Source organism: Choristoneura fumiferana, chromosome 12 (assembly GCF_025370935.1).
Source record: "Choristoneura fumiferana chromosome 12, NRCan_CFum_1, whole genome shotgun sequence".
Classification (NCBI taxonomy): Eukaryota; Metazoa; Arthropoda; class Insecta; order Lepidoptera; family Tortricidae; genus Choristoneura; species Choristoneura fumiferana.
Window position 1 is genome coordinate 10,468,437 of NC_133483.1, and position 20,824 is coordinate 10,489,260.

Genomic DNA, 20,824 nt, shown 5'->3' on the forward strand with positions numbered 1-20,824 from the left:
AAAATTTAGTCTTTGATAAATTTGGTTTAGCATTTGATAGGGTTACAAAAAAATAGATACTCAGTTCTGTATTTGACTAACAAAGTTTTGAAAATAATATATGAATGTATGGATGATTGTTATTGTTTTAAGCAAAAACTACAAAACTGATTTTAATTACTTTAGGTGTATTTTTTTTATACGACTGGATGGCAAACGAGCAAGTGGGTCTCCTGATGGTAAGAGATCACCCCCGCCCATAAACATCTGCAACACCAAGGGTATTGTAGATGCGTTGCCAACCAGGAGGTCTAAGATGGGATACCTCAAGTGCCAGTAATTTCACCGGCTGTCTTACTCTCCACGCCGAAACACAACAGTGCAAGCACTGCTGCTTCAGGGCAGGATTAGCGAGCAAGATGGTGGTAGCAATCTGGGTGGACTTTGCACAAGGTCCTACCACCTGCATGGTAGCTTTATTCAAGGAAATCGCGTAGTTGCTGTAACTTTCGCGATTTTTGCTCATATTACTAAAAATATCTGGGTGACCGAGCTCCGCTCAGGCTAAAACTCGGTACCAAGCGTTTTTTCAGAGATAAGACTAAGCTAGATCGATTTTTCATCCCTGAAAACCCCTACCTACATACTCGTATCAAATTTCATCGAAATCGTTGAAGCCGTTTCCGAGATCCCCGAAATATATAATACATAATATAAAGGTAGAATCATTCACGATGACGCGTGCCGTGGTTCTTATTACAATGTCATTAATGTCTAATTTTGTCAAAATCACGCGTCTTCGTGGATGGCACTAGGTTTATAATATTTATAATATCAAGTTACATAAACTGAGTTTTAGTTTGTTTACTTCTATTTTATTTGATTTTCGAAACTTTCATTTTCTCTACGCTCTGAGATCTCTAACCAGAGAACCCAAACTGGTGATACGAAACTCTCGCTTACTCATTGCAATATTTGCAATACCGATCTTATTCCGATTAAATCCCCTTCATTAGTGCAGTTTTGTGATTGATGCCCATCTGATGACAGGGCCGATCCCTCTAGTACAGGGGTCGGCTACATTTTACTTAGTACAAATAAAACTGGACACTTTAATAAGCTGCGTTATGAGTAATTAATTATAAAATATTTTATATCCACTACAGAACCCTTAATATAAATAATTCTAATAATCGAAATTACAACAGTGTTTCATTAAAATTGTACATTGATACTTATAAGTAATGAAGAATTTTATCTGGATAAGTTATGTTTAATTTCGGGTTCTAATCAAAATTGATAATGTGTTAATCTATATAAATAAAAATGAATCGTAAAATGTGTTGCTAAGCGCAAAACTCGGGAACGGCTGGACCGATTTCGCTTATTCTTATTTTGTTGTGTTCGTTATTGTCAGGAGAAGGTTTTTATGGAAGAAAACATAGAAAAATTACAACGGGGGCAAAGCCGCGGGCAACAGCTAGTTTATCATATTTAGGCATTGGCACTAATTACAAGCTCACTTTACCATGCTTTAAAAAGTCTCTATTTCATTTCGTTTTACAAATTTTCGTTGCATGTTGTCGTGTTTCACTTCTTGGTAATTTTGTTTATAGTTTAAATTTAGAAAATAGTGAAAGATAATTGCAAAAGAAAACTAGATAGGTACTTACATAATTTTATTTCTTAAAAAAAAGGCCAGAATTTTATCACGCATTGTTATAAATAGATATTAATTAGAATTGGTATGCTTAGCTTAGCTTAAGTTGCGGGAAAAGACATAGGATAGTTTTATCCTGGAAAAATGCAGTTCCTGGAAACAGCGACAAACGAATTGGTCATAGACGAAGTCGCGAGCAACAGCTAGTCACATATGAAAATATAGTTAAGAAGAAATGCACAAAAACTTTGAAATAACAGCAGTGGCAAATAATGGCAATATCCGGCCACAACACAAGGTAAGAAAATGCCTCGGGTTGCCGAACCCTGCCCTAGTACCCTCTTTGTGGCTGAAAGAGGGTCGACTGCAATTGTTGATAGTGTTGTATTAGTATAGTTTTGATGATAGTTTTTTTTTATAACGATAATGACATGATATTTTAACGCTCTATATCTGATTTGTTAAGTATTCTGTTATTCTTATCCTGTTTTTTGTTTTTATAATTGAAAATTATTTGTTCCAAACATTTTTTAAATGTAATGGATATGGTATTTTTTTTAAATAAATGATAATCTATTGCAAAAATAATATGCAACAATCAAAAGGTTTTTTTTATTTGTTTGTATGTGATTTATTAATATTGTGTTGTATCAAAAGTTGCAGCGACATTAGAAAAGTGAAAGACTTTATTGCAAATAGATCATTATATTCCACTAATACCAATGTCCTGAACAAAAATTTTATGATTACAATTCTTTTTATTATTATGTAGGTAATAACCTCATATAGTATCAACTCAATATGTTTATTATCTGAGAGCAATAGCTCAACAAGCCAGATTTTAGCCAAAATTACTTTACAATATTTCACTTTAAGTTATGGACAAATGGTAACAATCGAGACTTGGCACATTTTTACAACAGGTTTTTGTTACAATTTGATCTACAGCAAATCATCAATAAAAAACTGTAATAAATAATACCAATCACGCGTCTTCGTGGACGGCACTAGGTAATAATATGTTTCAAAAAGATTTCAGAAGAAGTTTCACGAAAAATGACACAATGAGGGTTTTCACAGAAGCAAAATATCGCTGATTGGTTAAATAACTAAATGAGCCAATAGCAAGCAAACGTCAAGTGTCAAACGGACCTTACGATACTAACGCCATCTAGCGATAATTCGCCTCTGTGAAAACCCTTATTGCACCACGCCTTCCCCAAGCAACTCTGTCTCTCTCGAAAATATTGATCTTAAATTTTACTGCCGTGATGGCCTAGTGGTTTGACTTATCGCCTCTCAAGCAGAGGATCGTGGGTTCAAACTCCAGCTCGCACCTCTGAGTTTTTCGAAATTCATGTGCGAAATTAAATTTGAAATTTACCACGAGCTTTGCAGTGAAGGGAAACATCGTGAGGAAACCTGCAAAAACCTGCGAAGCAATTCAATGGTGTGTGTGAAGTTCCCAATCCGCACTGGGCCCGCGTGGGGAACTATGGCCCAAGCCTTCTTGTTCTGAGAGGAGGCCTGTGCCCAGCAGTGGGACGTATATAGGCTGGAATGATTATGGACCTCACGATACTAACGCCATCTAGCGATATTTCGCCTCTGTGAAAACCCTCATTGACATCGACATCACATTGCTTAACAAGGAAAATAATATGATGACCCTTATTCTAAAAACGTTCTACAAAACGGCAGGAATCAAATCATCAGTTACATTGTTTTTTACAGTGACTCGACGGTAAAATCCCATTACAAAAATGCATTCCCAAACGCCATCTGACCAAAATGGTTGAAATCTACAGCATCCGTACCGCTCTCCAGAGACATCTTATATTTTATCGTACAAACGTGCCCTTCCAAGTTGCGCACTCTGCCCATAGATGGCGCAGTAGTTAAAAACCTCAGAAACTATCCCAAACAGAACCGGCATTAGCGTATTTATAACGCTGGGTTTATATTATATTACAAGATTATATTAACACGAGTTGCAATTAACATTGCAGGGCTTTACTGAACCATCACATAATAGGGATGTTCGTTCACGCCATTAAAAAATAATTCGAAGGCACGACTCCAGTAAAAAAAGCTTTATTTTAGCCCTGAAAACCAGTTTATTTTTCGATTTACTGTAAAATTAGGTTTTTTGTTGCTTTAAAACAAATAAATGAGTATTTCTAAAAAAGTTTGTACATTTGATTTGCGACTCCGATTTGGATAAAAATTTGCAGGTATGTAGAGTGAACGATACTGAGTCGTAATAACATAGTCTCTCAAAATGTCCCAATTGGTTTGTATGGAATACTTTCCATACAAATTAATTGGGACATTTCGGGAGACTATGTTGTTTAAACTCAGTATCGTTCACTCTATCTACCTGCAAATTTTTACCCAAATCGGAGTCGCAAATCAAATGTACAAACTTTTTTAGAAATGCTCAAATAGTTAGTTGATTCAGTTGGCGAACAAATAGCGACTTATGCGACTCGCAATAAGGGCTATCGCGTATGAATTCACCACTAGAGGCGCTAGTGTAGCGTGAGGTCTCCGAAAATTGGAATAATATTGTGAATATTTTGCAATATCTGAAATTAATTATGGCAAATATGCGTTCCGGGGCAATGAATGTCTGTGTTTTGAGACAGTTTTATCTTTCGGAAACCTTTGTCCTCCCCTTTTTCCGAACAAAACGGGGACTATGCAACACTGTGGCATGCTCGATATTTTTATGGTACGGTTTTAGGGTGTATTAAATATGATTTTAATCTAAACTTTGTTTTCACGCCCGTAATAACAGACTTTGAAAACTATACTTAAAAACCTCACGCAACAATGCGCCATCTAGTGAGACAAAAAACGATAGCCCTCATTGCCATTGAAACTCTATGGGAGAATTGTGTTTTGACAGCTCATAAAAAGTACGTCAGTTGATTGGTGGTGTCAACATCCCTATTATCGTATTTTATTTTAATTAAATTATATTCGTTAGCCTCACAATCTATTTGTATTAACTACGAGTACTCTAATGAATTTACTCGTAGTGTAAAAAATAGCAAAGTATAATAAATAAATAAATAATAATAATAAATATCATGGGACACTTCGACACCAATTGACCTAGTTGCTTTGCAAACTAAGCAAAGCTTGTACTATGGATGCCAGGCAACGGATAAACATACTTACATAGATAAATACGTACTTATAGTCTGTTCAATATAGGAATGGACAGAAGGAAAATAGGCTCTTTATAATGCACGCCTATAGTATAGGTACGTTCTGAACCTAATTCTAATTAAAATATCGAAGACGTCAATATTAGTTTCAATTATTCATTAACTAACTGTTGCCCGCGACTCCGTTCACGTAGAATTCGTTTATTGCTATCCCGCGGGAATTATGCAATTTTCCGGGATTAAAACTATCTATGGCCTTCCCCGGGACTTGTACGTACTATCTGTATACCGAATTCCACCTAAATCGGTTCAGCGGTTAAGACGTGAAGAGGTAGGTAACAAACAAACATTCAGACTTAAAACCTTCCGCAATTATTATTAATATTAGTGAGATTTTTCCTTGATATTTCATATCATAATTTAAACACAATAAAAAATCTTTTTCTGATTTGTTAAAAACAGAAATGTCTTCCTATAAAATACTTAAAGAGGCAGAGGTAATGAACATTCTGCAAGAAACGGAACGTTTATAATATTGTTAACTCAAGCCAGCCAGTTTGGATCAAAATGTGACGACCTTTAATCATAATTATACGAAAAGTTAACTTTTCCCAACTAAAGCACTGCACTAAATTTGTTGAAATTTGAAATGAAAAAAAGCTTGAACTTCATAGCAACTATGAGTAGAATATTTTCAAACAGGGAATGAGAGCAAATGAATCGAATATATTATGTAGCTAATTACGTATTAATATTGTGTTATTTTGTAAGTACCTCATTATTAATCTACTTACAAAGTAAAGAAAATGATGACTTCACTTCTTTTATTCATCATCATCCATCATCATCATTATTACAACTTCACAAAAAATGTTTAGAACCCCTTCTTCTGCGACCTTCTAGAGTCCAATGTTATCCTGAATGGACTAAAAATACATATCAAACATCCAAAGAACAAACATTCGTATTATTCATACAAATATCTGCCCCGACCGGGAAACGAACCCGGAACCTCAAGCTTCGTAGTCAGATTCTCTAACCATTTGACCATCCGGTCGTCTATAGACTAAGGATAGACATAGTATAGGTACTCAGTCAGCAACAGAAGTGATATTATTATTATATATTTATTTAGTAGCTCACTACATAAGCAAAGCATACGTAAAATTGCTCTACCAACATTGTTGTCCTTACTATCTCGGAATCCAGCCGACATGAGCCTTTAAAATAATAATAGCAACTTCCCATCAAATTTATCCATTCCATTGTTATCAGATATGAAATATTTTTACTAATGTTTTCATATAAATTTAGGTAAACTTACTTGACGTAGTAACTAGTAGTAGTAGCAGTATGTTTTTTTTAATACAAGATTTTTCTGACTGAACTTTTTGCTGTCTGCACCTACTTACCAGACATGTATACCTAGTATACTAACTAGTGTAGTAGGTTCAAACAGCAGATAGTTCAGTCAGAAAAATCTTGTATTTAAAAAAAACATAAAAACGCACCAAAATACTACTACACTAATACTACTACTACTTAGTTCAGTTTAGGTATTTTATAACTGGTTTCATTCTAATAAAAAACCCTTTGAGTTTGAAGCACGTAATCTTGTTTCTTTTGGTCCGGTTTTTAATTTGTTTCCTAAATGTATACCTATAAAATTATGAAGAACTACTTTTAAATCTATTTTCTATCTGTATTTGGAATTTATCAACGTCTTTCATCATGATATCAAATTCAACACGCAGTGGTTCCTTTAAATTTGATTGGTCAGCGCCCCCTGGTGGCAGAACTCGATACTGCCGAAGGAGTGTTGCTAGAACTGTTTTGATCGACATCATGGCGTATTGATATCCTGAAAAACAAAATACGGATTTTAACAAAATACGGATTATAACAAAATACGGATTTTAACAAAATCCAATCACAATTTTTTTTTCAAATGCCTGTTTCTACATTATGTATTTTATTTCCGTTAATCTTTAGAATGGCATTTTCTGGTTAATTACATTTGCCTAAGACACTAAGTAGTCCAGCTCGTATTGTTTATAAGACAATTTTATGTTATCATTAACGGAAGGTAAACCAGAGTAATCTACTCAGTGACACAAAATTTGGCCCACTCTACGTACAGTCAAGGGCAAAGATATCGACGGCCAAAGCTACAAAAATATGTATACACGACTTTATGCACTTAACATTAAGGCTGTGTATATATATTTTTGCAACTTTGGCTGTGTCGATATCTTTGCCCTTGACTGTACAAAATTACCTATCACTGCATACATGAGGGCCAGATTTTTTGCCGCTCAGTATATTTTCCATAATTGCAACCTGGTACTTTTATTTTTATTAAATTTTATGACTTCGTATGATTTATGTATTATTTACGTGTAACGTCAATGTAATATCATTTAAGTTACACCAACAGGAGAAGCCAAAGACGAATGGAGTGGTGGTCTGTAAAAAATAATGACAAATTATAATCTGTGCTCATATCTACTTGATAGTGTAACCACAACAATTTTGAATTAAGATTGGTTTTTGGAGTCTTTTTGTATTTTTTACTTCAACTCCGAATTTCCAGTGGTGGTGTAGCGGTATAGCATGCAGCACGGAACGCTGAGGACCTGGGTTCAATTCCCAGCGCTGGTCTCTTTTTCTGGTTTTTCTGTGCATCTATGTTTCAGTTTGTATTTTCGACAACAATTTTGGTCAGTGTAATTAAGCATTCGGTACATTAAAATAAATATACTGATAACAAAAGATATTCTATCTTCCTCCTCCTTCTTCTTCAGTTCCACGTCGCGAAGGACAGAAATAAATACTCGGAGTTGATGGCCAAACTACAGTAATTGGAAAGGCACCACAAGAGAGAGAAAATATCTTACCAATGCAATTCCTCAATCCATAGCTGAACGGCACAAACTGCGCCGGGTGCTTCAGGGGCTCCAAAAACCGTTCAGGTCTAAACACGTCCGCGTCGTCCCCCCAATAGTAAGGATTGCGGTGCATCGCCCAGATGTTAACCAGGACACCCACGCCATCCACCAGGACCAGTCCTGAAGCTGTTTAGTAAAAGGTTATGATAGGTACATACTTTGGAAACTAGGTATTTGAAGTACTTATATTAAAAGGGCAACTCTTGAGTAGGAGTCTTGTCTGTAGGATCCTGATTCCTTTAAGGTTCGACCACACCGCTCGCAATGATGTGACACATGCGACAAGTTTGTACGATCAAGGACTTTAATAATGCATGAGCCACCATGGAACCTTTTCAAAGGAAAAGTTATTACAGTTTTCCTTGTTAATTAATGCGATGTCACTATCACGTTTACTGTGAAATGGTTCCATGATGGCTCATGCATTAAAGTCCTTGATCGTTCCACACTTTCCACACCACTGCTACGTTTACAGATGTATATCAGCCGAACGACATTCAGTTGAACAAAGAGGAGGCCCCTTAGAACACCATAATGAATGATAACTCGCCAGTTGTTGCATCCACCGGTTGCCCACCACTCTCGCGATGTCGCCAATCTACTTAGTGGGAGATCTGCCAACGCTTCGTCTACCGGTTCATGGTCGCCACCCCTTGAGTGGCGAAAAAGTCCTTACTTTTTCTCCCGATCGTTACGTATTTGTTCTTGGAGCGACTCGGCCTGCCCATATGCACGTCAACTTGCATATTATACGAACTATGTCAATGACTTTAGTTCTTTGGCGAATTTCCGTATTCCGGATTCTATCGCGCAAAGAAACTCCGAGCATAATAATAATAATATTTCAGCAGCGATGTGGACGGTACGCAACAATAAAGTGACGCATGACACATGTCACGACGTTTACAATGCATCAACGTTTTTTAGCAGCGGTTTGGTCGAACCTTTATAACAGCGTGTGACGGTCAAGATTTGCAAGGGCGCGCGAGCTGCATGGTTATTACTCGTACATAAAAAATATTTCCTGCATTGATAGCCTTTGTAATGAACGCTACTAGCAGCGCCACAGATCTAGTAATAAGAGAATGGAAATGTTATCATTATAAACATATTTGTATAAATTTCTACATCTGAATGATTGTGTCGAACAGATCCCCTTAAAGTGACAAGATCTGCCTTTAGTATTTTTTGTAAACTTATAATAGTGCTTTATGGTGTGAAATAAAGAATATTTGTTTTGTATTGTATTTTATTTCTGTATGGGTACTATTTCGCCGTCCTTAAATAGAAAACTTGAGACAAAAACCTATTTATATTTATATTTATCAGGTAAATAACTGCGGAAGTATATATTATAATAAATATAACCTATATAAAAAAAATATTTAACCACTTCGCTTAATTAACAGGTTCACTAGGCGGATCGCTAGGTACATTACTCGTAACATAAAACTAATAATCTCAGTCTCGGTAATTGTCATACTTCTATAGATGAATGTCCTTATTCCAAGGAAAACATTTTGAAATAACACGTCAATAATTGATTGATAAAGGCATTACTTAGAGGAGGTATTTAGGAAGAACTAATAATGTTTTAACTTTGCTCCTCTGCTACCAAATATTTATGCACGACAGTTAGGTACGTCTGTGCGATGCATATAATATCATCATGTACTTCCATATAAATCGATACCCTCCACATATGACATAGAAACCAAACTATCACGAGCATAAACAAAATAATATGCTTACGTGATTTGAACCTAATTCGGTTGAAATGACTTGATATTGAAATATCGTCACTATTTTTAAAAAAGCTCGTATCTCAAATCGATATTTTTTCTAAGTTAACGGATGAACATCATTTCAAGGGTCGTTTTCATTGAAGTGGTTGATTTGAGATACTTACCAGATTTTTGCAAAGTAGTGATGATATGTTGCTGCTGCGCACGTGTAGTACCTAGCGGAAAATCAAAGTAAAAAGATATTAGGTCATTGACTTTACTTACGCAGTTCTGTATCATTGTCCACAGATCGCACTATGATCGGCACTGGCGGATACATTCTCAAGCTTTCTTTGATCACTGCTTCCAAGTACCTGAGCCTTGGCAAATCTACTGCTGTTACAGCTCTTTCGGAATCGCCAAAGACTTGCAGTAATCTGATGGCAGACACAATATATTACAGTAAAGCAGTGCAGTATTACAGTGAGATATAGACCACCATAAAGAAATGTTTTCTTCTAATAATAGGTAAATACATAACATATTAATTGAGCCAGAGAGTTACTTTGCGGAGATCCATATCAATGAACAACAAAACAGTAAACGGTATCGTAAACGCAAAACCATGTTAAAAATTGTATTTCATTCAAATGTCTATGATATTATTATGGAAGAATGAACGTAACAGTTTTCCCGGGTTTATTTTAAAGCTTACTCGTCAGTCAATTTATCCTGGATTTCAGGATACCGTGACAGCAAGACCATTGTGAAAGAGGCAGCCACCGCAGAAGTGTCAGTGCCAGCTGCAGTGATGACTAGAATTTCCTCCATAATCTCAAGGTCAGTGAACTGATTTAAATCCAGCAGCATTTCGAGAAACGATTTGGGTCGAAGATCTGCTTCTGTAATCCAAAAACTTCCAAGTTAAAAGATAATATAATATGAATGTGTTGTATCCGTAAGTGTAGAAGGCACATAAAATTTGTAACTTTGACTGTTTCAATTTAGGCAGGTTTATTTTAGATTTACAAGTCCGACTTCAAATAACTTTCGTCATTTTTTTGGTATTTTTTCGTCAAATTAAAATGGGATTCAACGGAAAGTTACTATCTTACACAATCATTTTTTATGTTATTTTTTTAATTTCTTTTTTTAGTTTGTTTTTAAGTTTATTAATAGATCCTTTGTAGAAGGTTCTTATGAAAAAAAAGATAAGAAAGTAGCGTAAAAACATAGAAAAAAAAAAAATATCGACTGATAAACTCTTGTGATATAACCGTAGCGAGTTAAATAACGAACTTTAAGATTAAACACATAAAATTTGCGTGCATTTTTTTATGTAGGTAACGTAAATGAAATTCAGTAAAGTCAAACAAAGTGATAAATAAACTACAGCTTGTAAAAATAACACTTTTTTAGGGTTTCGTACCCAATGCGGAACCCCATTACTGAGACTCCGCTGTCTGTCTGTCTGTCCGTCTGTCTGTTTATCTGTCTGTCACAGGGCTCTATCTCTTGAGCCGTAATAGCTAGGCACTTGAAATTTTCACAGATTATGTATTACAGTGGCCGCGACCACAACAAATACTAAAAATAAAATAAAGTTACAAATTAAAGGGAGTCGTCAATAGTCGTCATACAAGAAACGTGTTTCATTCAGCGGTTTTTGATAGCCAAGCTGCCAAGATGACGACCTTCAGTTGCTAGGGGCAACGCCCGTGACCCTAAGTTGTTTAATGTTTAACTACTTATTAATTTGCTATTTTATTAGTGCTATTTTATAAAACCTTCGATAATTATAATAATTGTCTCTAAGACCGTGGTTTATTTCTTTGTGCAGCATTAAGACTAAATAACAATTTATGATCCACAACCTCCGACACACACTTCACAAAAGCCAACTTCAATAAAGCACTCACAGCCGCTGTATTTAATCTTTTTTACACTAAAAAATGTCCGTTATAATTCATACTAAGTAACACTATTTATTTACAAGGTCAAAATTTAAAATCAGGTTAAGATTTATTCACTAATTCATAATAAGTACGCGCCGTTCGGCCGAATTACCGTTCAGCCACTTTTTATTTTCGGCGCATGTCGAGAGTTAAAGCGCTATTCAGCCTCCGACAGGGCGACAGCCAAAAAGGATGAGAATTTAAAATTGTTCTTTATTCAAAATATTAAATATAATGACCCGGATAACTCACGTCTTAAATCGAGTTTAGCTCGACATGTTTCGGGCTAATCCGTAGCCCTTCCTTTCCTTCCTTTAGGGGCTACGGATTAGCCCGAAACATGTCGAGCTAAACTCGATTTAAGACTTGAGTTATCCGGGTCATTATATTTAATATGAGTGAGTCTCACGATAGTTTCATGTTTATTCAAAATACTTGCACCTATGTAGTGCTTACATTTTGGTGATATGTTTTTATTAAGTTGTAATATAATGTAACTAATTATGTTTGTTCAGGTGGAATTAAATAATTTAAATAAAATATTAAATATTTCAACTTAAATTTGAAGTGGATATCTTCAACCGATTGAGATGAAATTTTGCATGCATGTATAAATCCGATGACAATGCAATATTATTATGAGAGCTGATCTGATGATGAAGTTAGATGTTGGCCATAGGAACTTTAATAAAACGACACGACCGTGGTAACCAGGGACAAAAAGTACCGCCAACAAAAAAGCTTGTATTTGATTTTTTTGCAAAAAAATATTATTGAACTATTTGTTTTTAAAACATTGTACGGAGGTGCGGAACCCTTCATGCGCGAGTCGCTCGCACTCGCACTTGACCGATTTTTATGTCCTTACCTGACTGAGAATGTGGTTTTCCTTCATTCATTTTCATAGCTTCGCGTTTCGTTTTTAAGACCTAAAAAAACAAATTGACAGCATAAATGAAACAAAAGGCGTAACAAGAGGAACAGTTGTGTTAACTTTTCATTACTCACTTGTTCCACAAAGTCATACATTAGTGCTCGACATTTCTCCACTCTTTTGTACTGCGGCAGGGTTTTGTACACCCAGTCCGAGTAAAGCCAGGGCTGCACCATACGGGCTGCTGTCAACTGAGTAATTTCCCCCAAAGCTTCTAGGAAAGGATGGCTGGGTTGCAGTTGAGAGTTCATTTTTACACCTAATGCAGTCTCTGTGGAAGGAAATACTGAAATAGTTAAATTGTGATGATGATTCGTTCAAAATTCTGTACGCTGGGCCTCATAAGGTTAAATAAATAAATAGCATGTGACACTTGACATAATATATGCGGCAGATATCTGTGATGCAGTCTCTCTATATTTGTGTTATTCGAATAAACAGAGACAATGACTAATAAAATAACAAGAATCTAACAAAGAGTAATGAAATAGAAATTCGGTTAAAAACACCAAGTTTTAAGGATTTTAAAAACTCCAACATTTTACTTCTTTTATACAATGCTTTTGTCAGGTCGCATCTAGAATATGTATCTACGATGTGAAGGCCAGATTTTCAATCAATATGCACTGAAAAGTATGGGCTTTTTAGTGCATATTGATTCGATTTACCGAATTTCAAAAGAACTTTTTACTAACACTGTATGGAAAAAAGTTGAGTCCATCGAGTTTTGAAAACAAAAAAAGGGAAATAACGCACAAATACATTGATACAGTCATGTTGGCGGCTCAAATAGACATAATTTGAAACGTTATTTTTAAATTTTGTGGGCAAACTTCCACTTTGTGTCGGTTCCACTCATTATTTTGTCTTGTTTGATCAAATCCACTAGACTCTGAATCGTCAAAATATTTTGACCACTTACCACAGACAGCGTCAAACGTATAAGTCGTGAGATAATACCACATCGAGAAGGTGCCACTGCTGGCACGCGGTCTAAGCTGCTCCAGCGTCACCGAACTCTGTTCCACAAATACATCTACGAACCGGTTGAGATTCTTCATGCTGAAAGTCGGAGCTAGGATTTTTCTCCGAGGACGCCATATTGGAACTGAAAATATGACATAATATTAGCAAAATATATAATACTAATAAACGCCACCTCGGTTGACGGTGCACTTCCATTGTGCGCATTAATGTGTTTCTCCACAACTATCGACACGGAATCGGCTTTAGCCAATCAAAAAATGCTTTATGTATGAACGAGTACCTACATACACACATGTTTACGCAATAAGAGAGATAACCCTAAGAGATCTTTCTTGCCCCGTATGTATGTACGTACTCGTACTTTGGAATGGAGTGCCACACACACACAACACAAACATCACGCCTATATTCCCAAAAAAATATATAAGGCGTGATGAAAAACATTGTATGTCGCACGTGCGGTACTAGAATTACGAACATCGACTCATTAAAGCCCTCAGTCTTCGACTTCGGGCTTCTAATAGACTCTCGTTCGTAATTCCTTGTATACCGCCCTTAAGACACAATGTACTATTTCATCACACTTGCTCGTATACAGTGTCGTAACATGCAGGCTACCTTGGTTGCAACCCCAAAAATAAAACCCTCGACCTTAATATGCTTGTCATGAATCCCAAGGTCGGTAAATGAGTCAATCCCCGTACTGGATACTGCTGCGCGCGCTCCTGCGCATGGCGTAGCAGCAGGACCACATGCACACGCGGCTCAGGCACATGCTGCGGGAGGGGGAGCGCGGCGCTGCCAAGAGCGCAGCCTAAGGTTGGAAGAATTATATTTTTTCTTTTACAAATATAAAATTTTACTTGCAAATGTGATGAAAAACTTTGTATGGCGTTCGACTTCGGGCTTCTAATAGACTCTCGTTCGTAATTCCTTATTTAACGCCCTTAAGACACAATGTACTATTAAATACCAACCTGGTGCGTAAATGCTTCCATAACCAAAGAGAAAACGTAAGAATTTCATCACACTGTCTTTTTCTAAGCAGTTTTTTAGCACTGTCTCCCCTGTGACTGGATCAGCTATCACTAAAAAAAACCTATATTATTTTTCCTTAAAGATCTATGTAACTACTCTCTGTTCGTTCCTATTATTTTATTGGCCACATTTACAGTTGAGTAGTACAATTTTAACTTATCTCTAACAATAACCAATAGATATTAGCATTATTTACAAATAATAATACTCAAGGATCAAGGATCAAGTCAATTAATTTTGATAAAAAAGTCCTTTAAAAATTACGCAAGTATCGCCTATCTAGTCATTTTAACTAGTTACTTACTTATGTAGAGCCGGCTGCCGATCCAGTAGGAAGCAACTCCTCCTCGATTTATTGTCAGACGACCAGCTTTCTGAAAAATTCTCATTTGATCTGAAAATAAATTAAATTTTAATTTCCCAGAATATTTGCGTTACTTGTACGTGGCATTAAGCGAAAGAATTATAGGTATTCGGCATTTGTAAAAATTTGTGACAGGATAAGAAATAGTGAGATAAGGAAACGTTGTGGTCTGAAAGAAGATGTAGTGACAAAAATTAAGAAAGGTAGGCAACACTGAGTGGTCCCGGGGTATATATGATTCCCTGTGCCTGTGGCAAGAGCTATATTGGAGAGACTGGACGAAACGTTTCCACAAGCGTATCGGAGCACATACGCAGTATGAGGAAACAGGACGACAAGGGGTCTGCTGTGGCCGAGCACTCAATGGACTCGGGTTCGACGCACTATATCAGATTTGATAAGGTATCTGTACTTGCGAGAGAGAAATTTTTCATTCCGCGGAAAGTGCGTGAAGCCATCGAGATTAGTCGTCGGCCGAATTTCAACCGGGATAGTGGTTGGACGGTACCTCCGAGTTGGAAAACGGTGTTAAATACTCGTGCTGCGTCATCGGTGTGTGTGAACGTACCTTTACAGAGCGATGTTGTTAGTGTTGTGTGCTACCCTACATTTGACAGTTGTAATGATGATGAAAACGCGGGTAGTTGTGTGCCGGTGTCAGTTTCGTCGGGTAGTCGCGCGAGCAGAGCGGCGGCGCGCAGTGCGCGTGTTGCAGCAGCCGCTGAGTCGCGTTGCTCCGAAGACGAAGGGCTACGGATTAGCCCGAAACATGTCGAGCTAAACTCGATTTAAGACGTGAGTTATCCGGGTCATTATATTTAATAATAGACGAACGAGTTAGTTTGAATATATATATTTTTTATTCGACTGGATGGCAAACGAGCAAGTGGGTCTCCTGATGGTAAGAGATCACCACCGCCCATAGAAACCTGCAACACCAGGGCGATTGCAGATGCGTTGCCAATCTAGAGGCCTAAGGTGGGATACCTCAAGTGCCAGTATTTCACCGGCAAATATAGGCAGTTTTGTGTACCGAATTTAGGTTATCTATGGCCACATTCTCGAGCAGTGCCGTGAAAAGTATATTTATGAGGGTGTGTAATGGTTTGCATAATAACAATAAAAAAAACTGCATATTTTCTGGGAACATAACATACGGTGTATATAAATATTAATTGCATGTTATTGCATGTTAAACAAATAGATACTCGTAACGACGAAAAGTAAACGAATGGGATAACGTCGCTTGGACGGATTCAGATGAAATTTAGTATGTATGTAGATATCAGGGCCCAATTGCATAACAATTACAAGCAAATAGTATTAGTAAATTTCAATACAAAATCGCTGATACTATAAGCTTGTAATTTATTATGCAATTGGGCCCTGGTCGTCTAAAATAACACATAGGTTACTTTTATCCCGGTATACAAGGGATTGGAAAAAAAACAAAAATGTCAACCGCTAGGATTAGAGATATGAAATGCGCGGGTGTTTTATACACAACGTTAATGAAATCCACGTTAATTTTTTTGAGGATTCCCGTGGGAATTCAATAAAATCCCGGAATTTCCATTAACTGTCGAATTTAATGAATTACGCGTACGAAACTGCGAGTAAAGACTAGTAGGTACTAGGTATATTCATTCAAAGGACGCCGCCACTTCTTAGTTTGCCGCAACCCTAGCACATCGAAATCCAAGAGTTGCGGCCGATTGACCAAATTTTATTTCACTTAGATCCGTCTCTGTTTAATTCCCGACGCAAAAATCCATGGTTATAAATTTGACACCAATGTGCTAACTATCTGTGGCATCCGTCTGTTTGTGGCATCGTAGCTTTGAAACAAAGAACTGATTTCGATGACTGCATCGAAACCCACTGCACCCTTAACCTTTCAAAAACGGCTGAATAGGTTTTTATCAAATATAGCTAAGAACCACGTGGTTCTTAAAATATATATAAAAATAGCTAAAAAGAGCCGTTTTTGAAATGTTAAGGGTGCCTAAATCTGCTAACTATTTTTCGACCAGTTCTTAGTAACTGAGCTGAAATTGGCATACTTATGTAATATAAGTTTGGTGACGTACCTACATTAATTTGATAACTAGTAAAATTCTGATGATCCCACCAGGATCGTTTCCATAGGACGGAAAACAAACACATTCCAATCGAATATTACGTGTAAAATTTAACGGTGGCATTTTACATCATTTATATCAAACAAAAGACTGGTGTAATCAGTATTTTCTGTGACGTTTATGAAGTTGACTGTAATTAGTTGCATCATTTGACGGAGTTAATACGACCAGTCTGCATGTGTACTAAATACTTCTAACCTTAATAGCTATGCGTATTATGACATTATCTTGGTATAGCTACAGGTTGCGGAAGAGTGCATTTAAATTATGCAGTATCACCATTAACTGTGGCTGCATATTGCACGAGTATTAGCAAAATTACGTCAATTCTCACGTTAATGATATCAATTATTTATTACAGATTTACTGTTTTTTTTAAATTAAAATAACGCACAGTCGCGCGTCAATCAGCTCATGCCCGCCAGAAATTTTATACATACAAACAAAATTCGATCTCTTTAGTTGTATCGTGAGTGAATCACCAATCATTCATATTCCATATTGAAATCTCATTTCTGCCCTCTATTCTTAGAGAAAAGACCTACTTCGCTCACACTTACTGGCAATAAATAAATTCAACAATAAGGCTTTTTGCACATCTGAGAAGAGGCGCAAATACTTCTCCGTAGCTAATTTGTAGGTAACAAATATACGTAGTGATGAAGCTAAATAAAACCGTTTAAAACATAATACTTTTAGTGGTTTATTAAAATAACGTAAAATGCATTTTTGTTAAACACTACTTTAGTCCATCTCAATCAAATCAAACACATAACTGAAGAGTGACAGTTTGTTTACCGAGCCGGCGTCGATAATTATATAAAGGACGCTGCCGAGACGGATTACTGTCCTTTTCTCTACTGTGCCTGAACCAACGTTAGATCTAGCGGTTGGATCAATGTTCCGGGATTCTATTACAATTTCATGAGAATCCACAAAAATCTTACAAAAATACGTCCTTCTTTTTATTAATTATTAAATTAATTTAGCTTTTTCAGACTACCGGATAGCCAAGTGGTTAGAGAACGTGAAAATAAATTTTGAGTTCAGTTGGTACTTCATACTTGAAATAGGAAAAATAAAGGATACGGTAACGAGCTACAAAATGTTTAGGTAGGACAAATAATTTAGTCGCGAAAGAGATAACATTGCAATCTCTTTATTAATAACGATATAAGTACTGGCAGATTGTATTCTTAAGGGTATTGCGTATACTGTATTATTTATTTTTCCAATTTCTAGTATACAGATTAAACATAATTTTCATACATGTATTTGTGTGTGCGTGCACGGCGCGCGCGTTTGTGTGTGTGTGTGTGTGTGTGTGTGTGTGTGTATGTTTAGGACTCCTTTAGACAAAAACAATTTGAATGAATTTCGGTATAATTTTGTATTGTGTGATCCGGGGATTGCTAAACAATACGGACTAATCATTTTCAGAATCCCAGGACCAGATAGTATTTACAACTCCGTATTACTTCTTCCCACAAAGTGTATTTAAATTTAATCTGCCTATTTCGATCACTCGTGATAAAATAGGAACGGATTATATCGTGTTGATGGCTGTTTCCTTATTCAAGTTATTCTCAAATTAAGTACCTTCATGGTTGCCCCGAAACAGGTAGGCATGACCAATCAGCGGCCACGCCGTCAAGTCTCCAGGCAGTTTCCTGGACAGCTCTATGATCTTCCTATTCTCAAACCGGCAGTAAGCAGCCCAAGCAAATCCAGCCAGTATTAGCAACAAGTAATACATCTTTGAACGTCGCCGTCGTTTCTCTTGGCTACTAGCACTTAAAAGTTTTTTACTTCACGCCTAGAAACCAATCACAAAGTTATCTGACTCCTAATGAACTTAAAGTTGCCGCGTGTTTTGACCACCGGAGGCCGTATTGTCTAATGCCATTACCAACTGACTTATATGTTTCAAATTTTTGTATAAAAGCACTTTGTCCGTAAATCTCTCGAATAAATTAAAAACCTATGCGATAGTCCAACTCACGCGCATGCACTAAGCACAATAGACTCGGAATACAGTGTGTCACATTGTTAATAGAAAAAGTATGGTCAATAGGTCGTAGCGCAGTTTGCCTTGGACGTGACATCGCAGAGATCAACGAGTTATAATGCAATATAAACTGTCAGTTGCTACATCTAGAGCATTACAACTGACTTTTAGGGCAGTGAAGTGCCTACTTACTATGATATGAATATTAACGTATTTGGCTATTTTTTATTTATTTTTAAAAGAAAGCTTAACAATGCTTGTTATCGAATAGAAAAACAAATGAAGTCAAACCGCAACCTGCAGCTATCCGGACGGTCAGCCGTAGTGCGGCTAACCGGACGGTGCGTACGCACCTTTACACTTTAGAAAACTAAACGTCTTTTTTTTAACGAAACTAAGTAAGTTTTAACCGCGCGGTCAAACATAATTTGCGTCCCACGTTTATATAACACAACGGAAAGACAAGTCACAAGAATTTTAATCACGCCAAATTCAGCATCGGTATTATCTTTAGTTTTCATAAAAAAACAACCCTGGGCATTACCTCTTTTAATAACACATGCACACCACACACCAATGACAAAAAAACACGCTGCAAAAACGCTGACTATTCGCCCAGGTACTGCATAGAGTGCTATGATTCAAAAACATAGGAGATCGACACGTCAAGATGGCACTGGACTTTTCGGTAGTTTTAGAAAGACCTACAAAAACCAACCAAGTGCAAGTCAGACTTTTTGTGTGTCAGAAAATAGTAAGCCGGCAATATCTATAAATATACAGAAATCAAATCCCTGCTTTTAAGCGAAATGTACCCACGAAGTGCGGGGTTATACAGACTTTAAAAACCGGCCAAGACCGTGTCGGACACGCTCAAAATAGGGTTCCGTAGCCATTACGAAAAAATTAAGTCATATTTTTCTAAAGATTTCGTATTTTATACGGAATCTTCCAAGTTTAGGTATATTTTATACCTTAGGCTGCTATTTACTCTTAAACTACTAATAATTCTCAAGCAAACTTAGCCGTTATAGTTTTCCTTGTAAGTTTGATATATTTACACCATCCTGATTTTTTTCAAATTTTTCCACCCACTGGAATTTTAATGAAAATTTGCAATTTAAAGTTGAATATTTCGCAAAAAAATCAATGAATCGAAAAATCGTCTTATCAAACCCTTAATGGGTTTAAATGACCTATCTAATGATACCCCACACTAAAGGATTAGATGAAAAAAAAACACCCCCTCTTTACGTGTATGGGAGGTAACCTAAAAAATTTTTTTTTATTTTTTTTATTGTACCATTTTGTCGGCATAGTTTACATATATATTCGTGCAAAATCTCAGCTTTCTAGCATTGATAGTCCCTGAGTAAAGCCGCGGACGGACGAACAGACAGACAGACAGACAGACAGACATGGCGAAACTATAAGGGTTCCGTTTTTGTCATTTTGGCTCCGGAACCCTAAAAATTAGGTAGATATTGTCGAAAAATATTCTGGTTTATCAATACATTGGTAGCTATTTGTAAAATATACTCTATATGTAATAAAATATTGTTACGAAGTTTTAATTTTATAGATCAATGAGAAGTTAAAGAAGTTTTTGGTACAAGATTTAAAAAAAATTAAAACTGACTTTGGTAGCTTTGTATACCTTTGTACTTATTTCAATACGTTTACAAACAACAATACACCTACTTAGGTAACCCCACTTGGTGGAATACGTAGGTAAATTTTTAGGGTTCCGTATCTCAAAAGGAAAAACGGACCCTTATAAGATCACTTTATGGTCCGTCCGTCCGCCCGTCCGTCCTGTATGTGACAGACGTACAGACGGACGGAAACGTGAAAGCAGTAGAGCTCCATTTGGAGCCTTCGGGCACAGAATCCTTATAAAAAGGGCTAAC

The 20,824-nt window shown here is 36.6% G+C and overlaps 1 protein-coding gene across 2 annotated transcripts; it reads right to left on the reverse strand.

Moving 5' to 3' along the window:
- Positions 1–6,407: 6,407 nt before the first annotated feature.
- Positions 6,408–18,964, reverse strand: LOC141433275 (cytochrome P450 4C1-like). 2 transcript variants are annotated; one of them, XM_074095239.1, is made up of 10 exons: positions 18,506–18,963; positions 14,706–14,795; positions 14,341–14,451; positions 13,299–13,484; positions 12,451–12,647; positions 12,311–12,371; positions 10,203–10,389; positions 9,773–9,924; positions 7,713–7,889; positions 6,408–6,676 (listed from the first exon to the last, which is right to left on the reverse strand). In XM_074095239.1, exons 1-10 carry the CDS (start codon positions 18,660–18,662, stop codon positions 6,483–6,485), a joined length of 1,512 nt encoding a protein of 503 aa, XP_073951340.1. In that variant the 5' UTR covers positions 18,663–18,963; the 3' UTR covers positions 6,408–6,482. The 2 variants fall into 2 exon arrangements, with proteins under 2 accessions (XP_073951340.1, XP_073951341.1); XM_074095240.1 differs by lacking the exon at positions 14,341–14,451 and having other exon boundaries at positions 18,506–18,964.
- Positions 18,965–20,824: the final 1,860 nt, after the last annotated feature.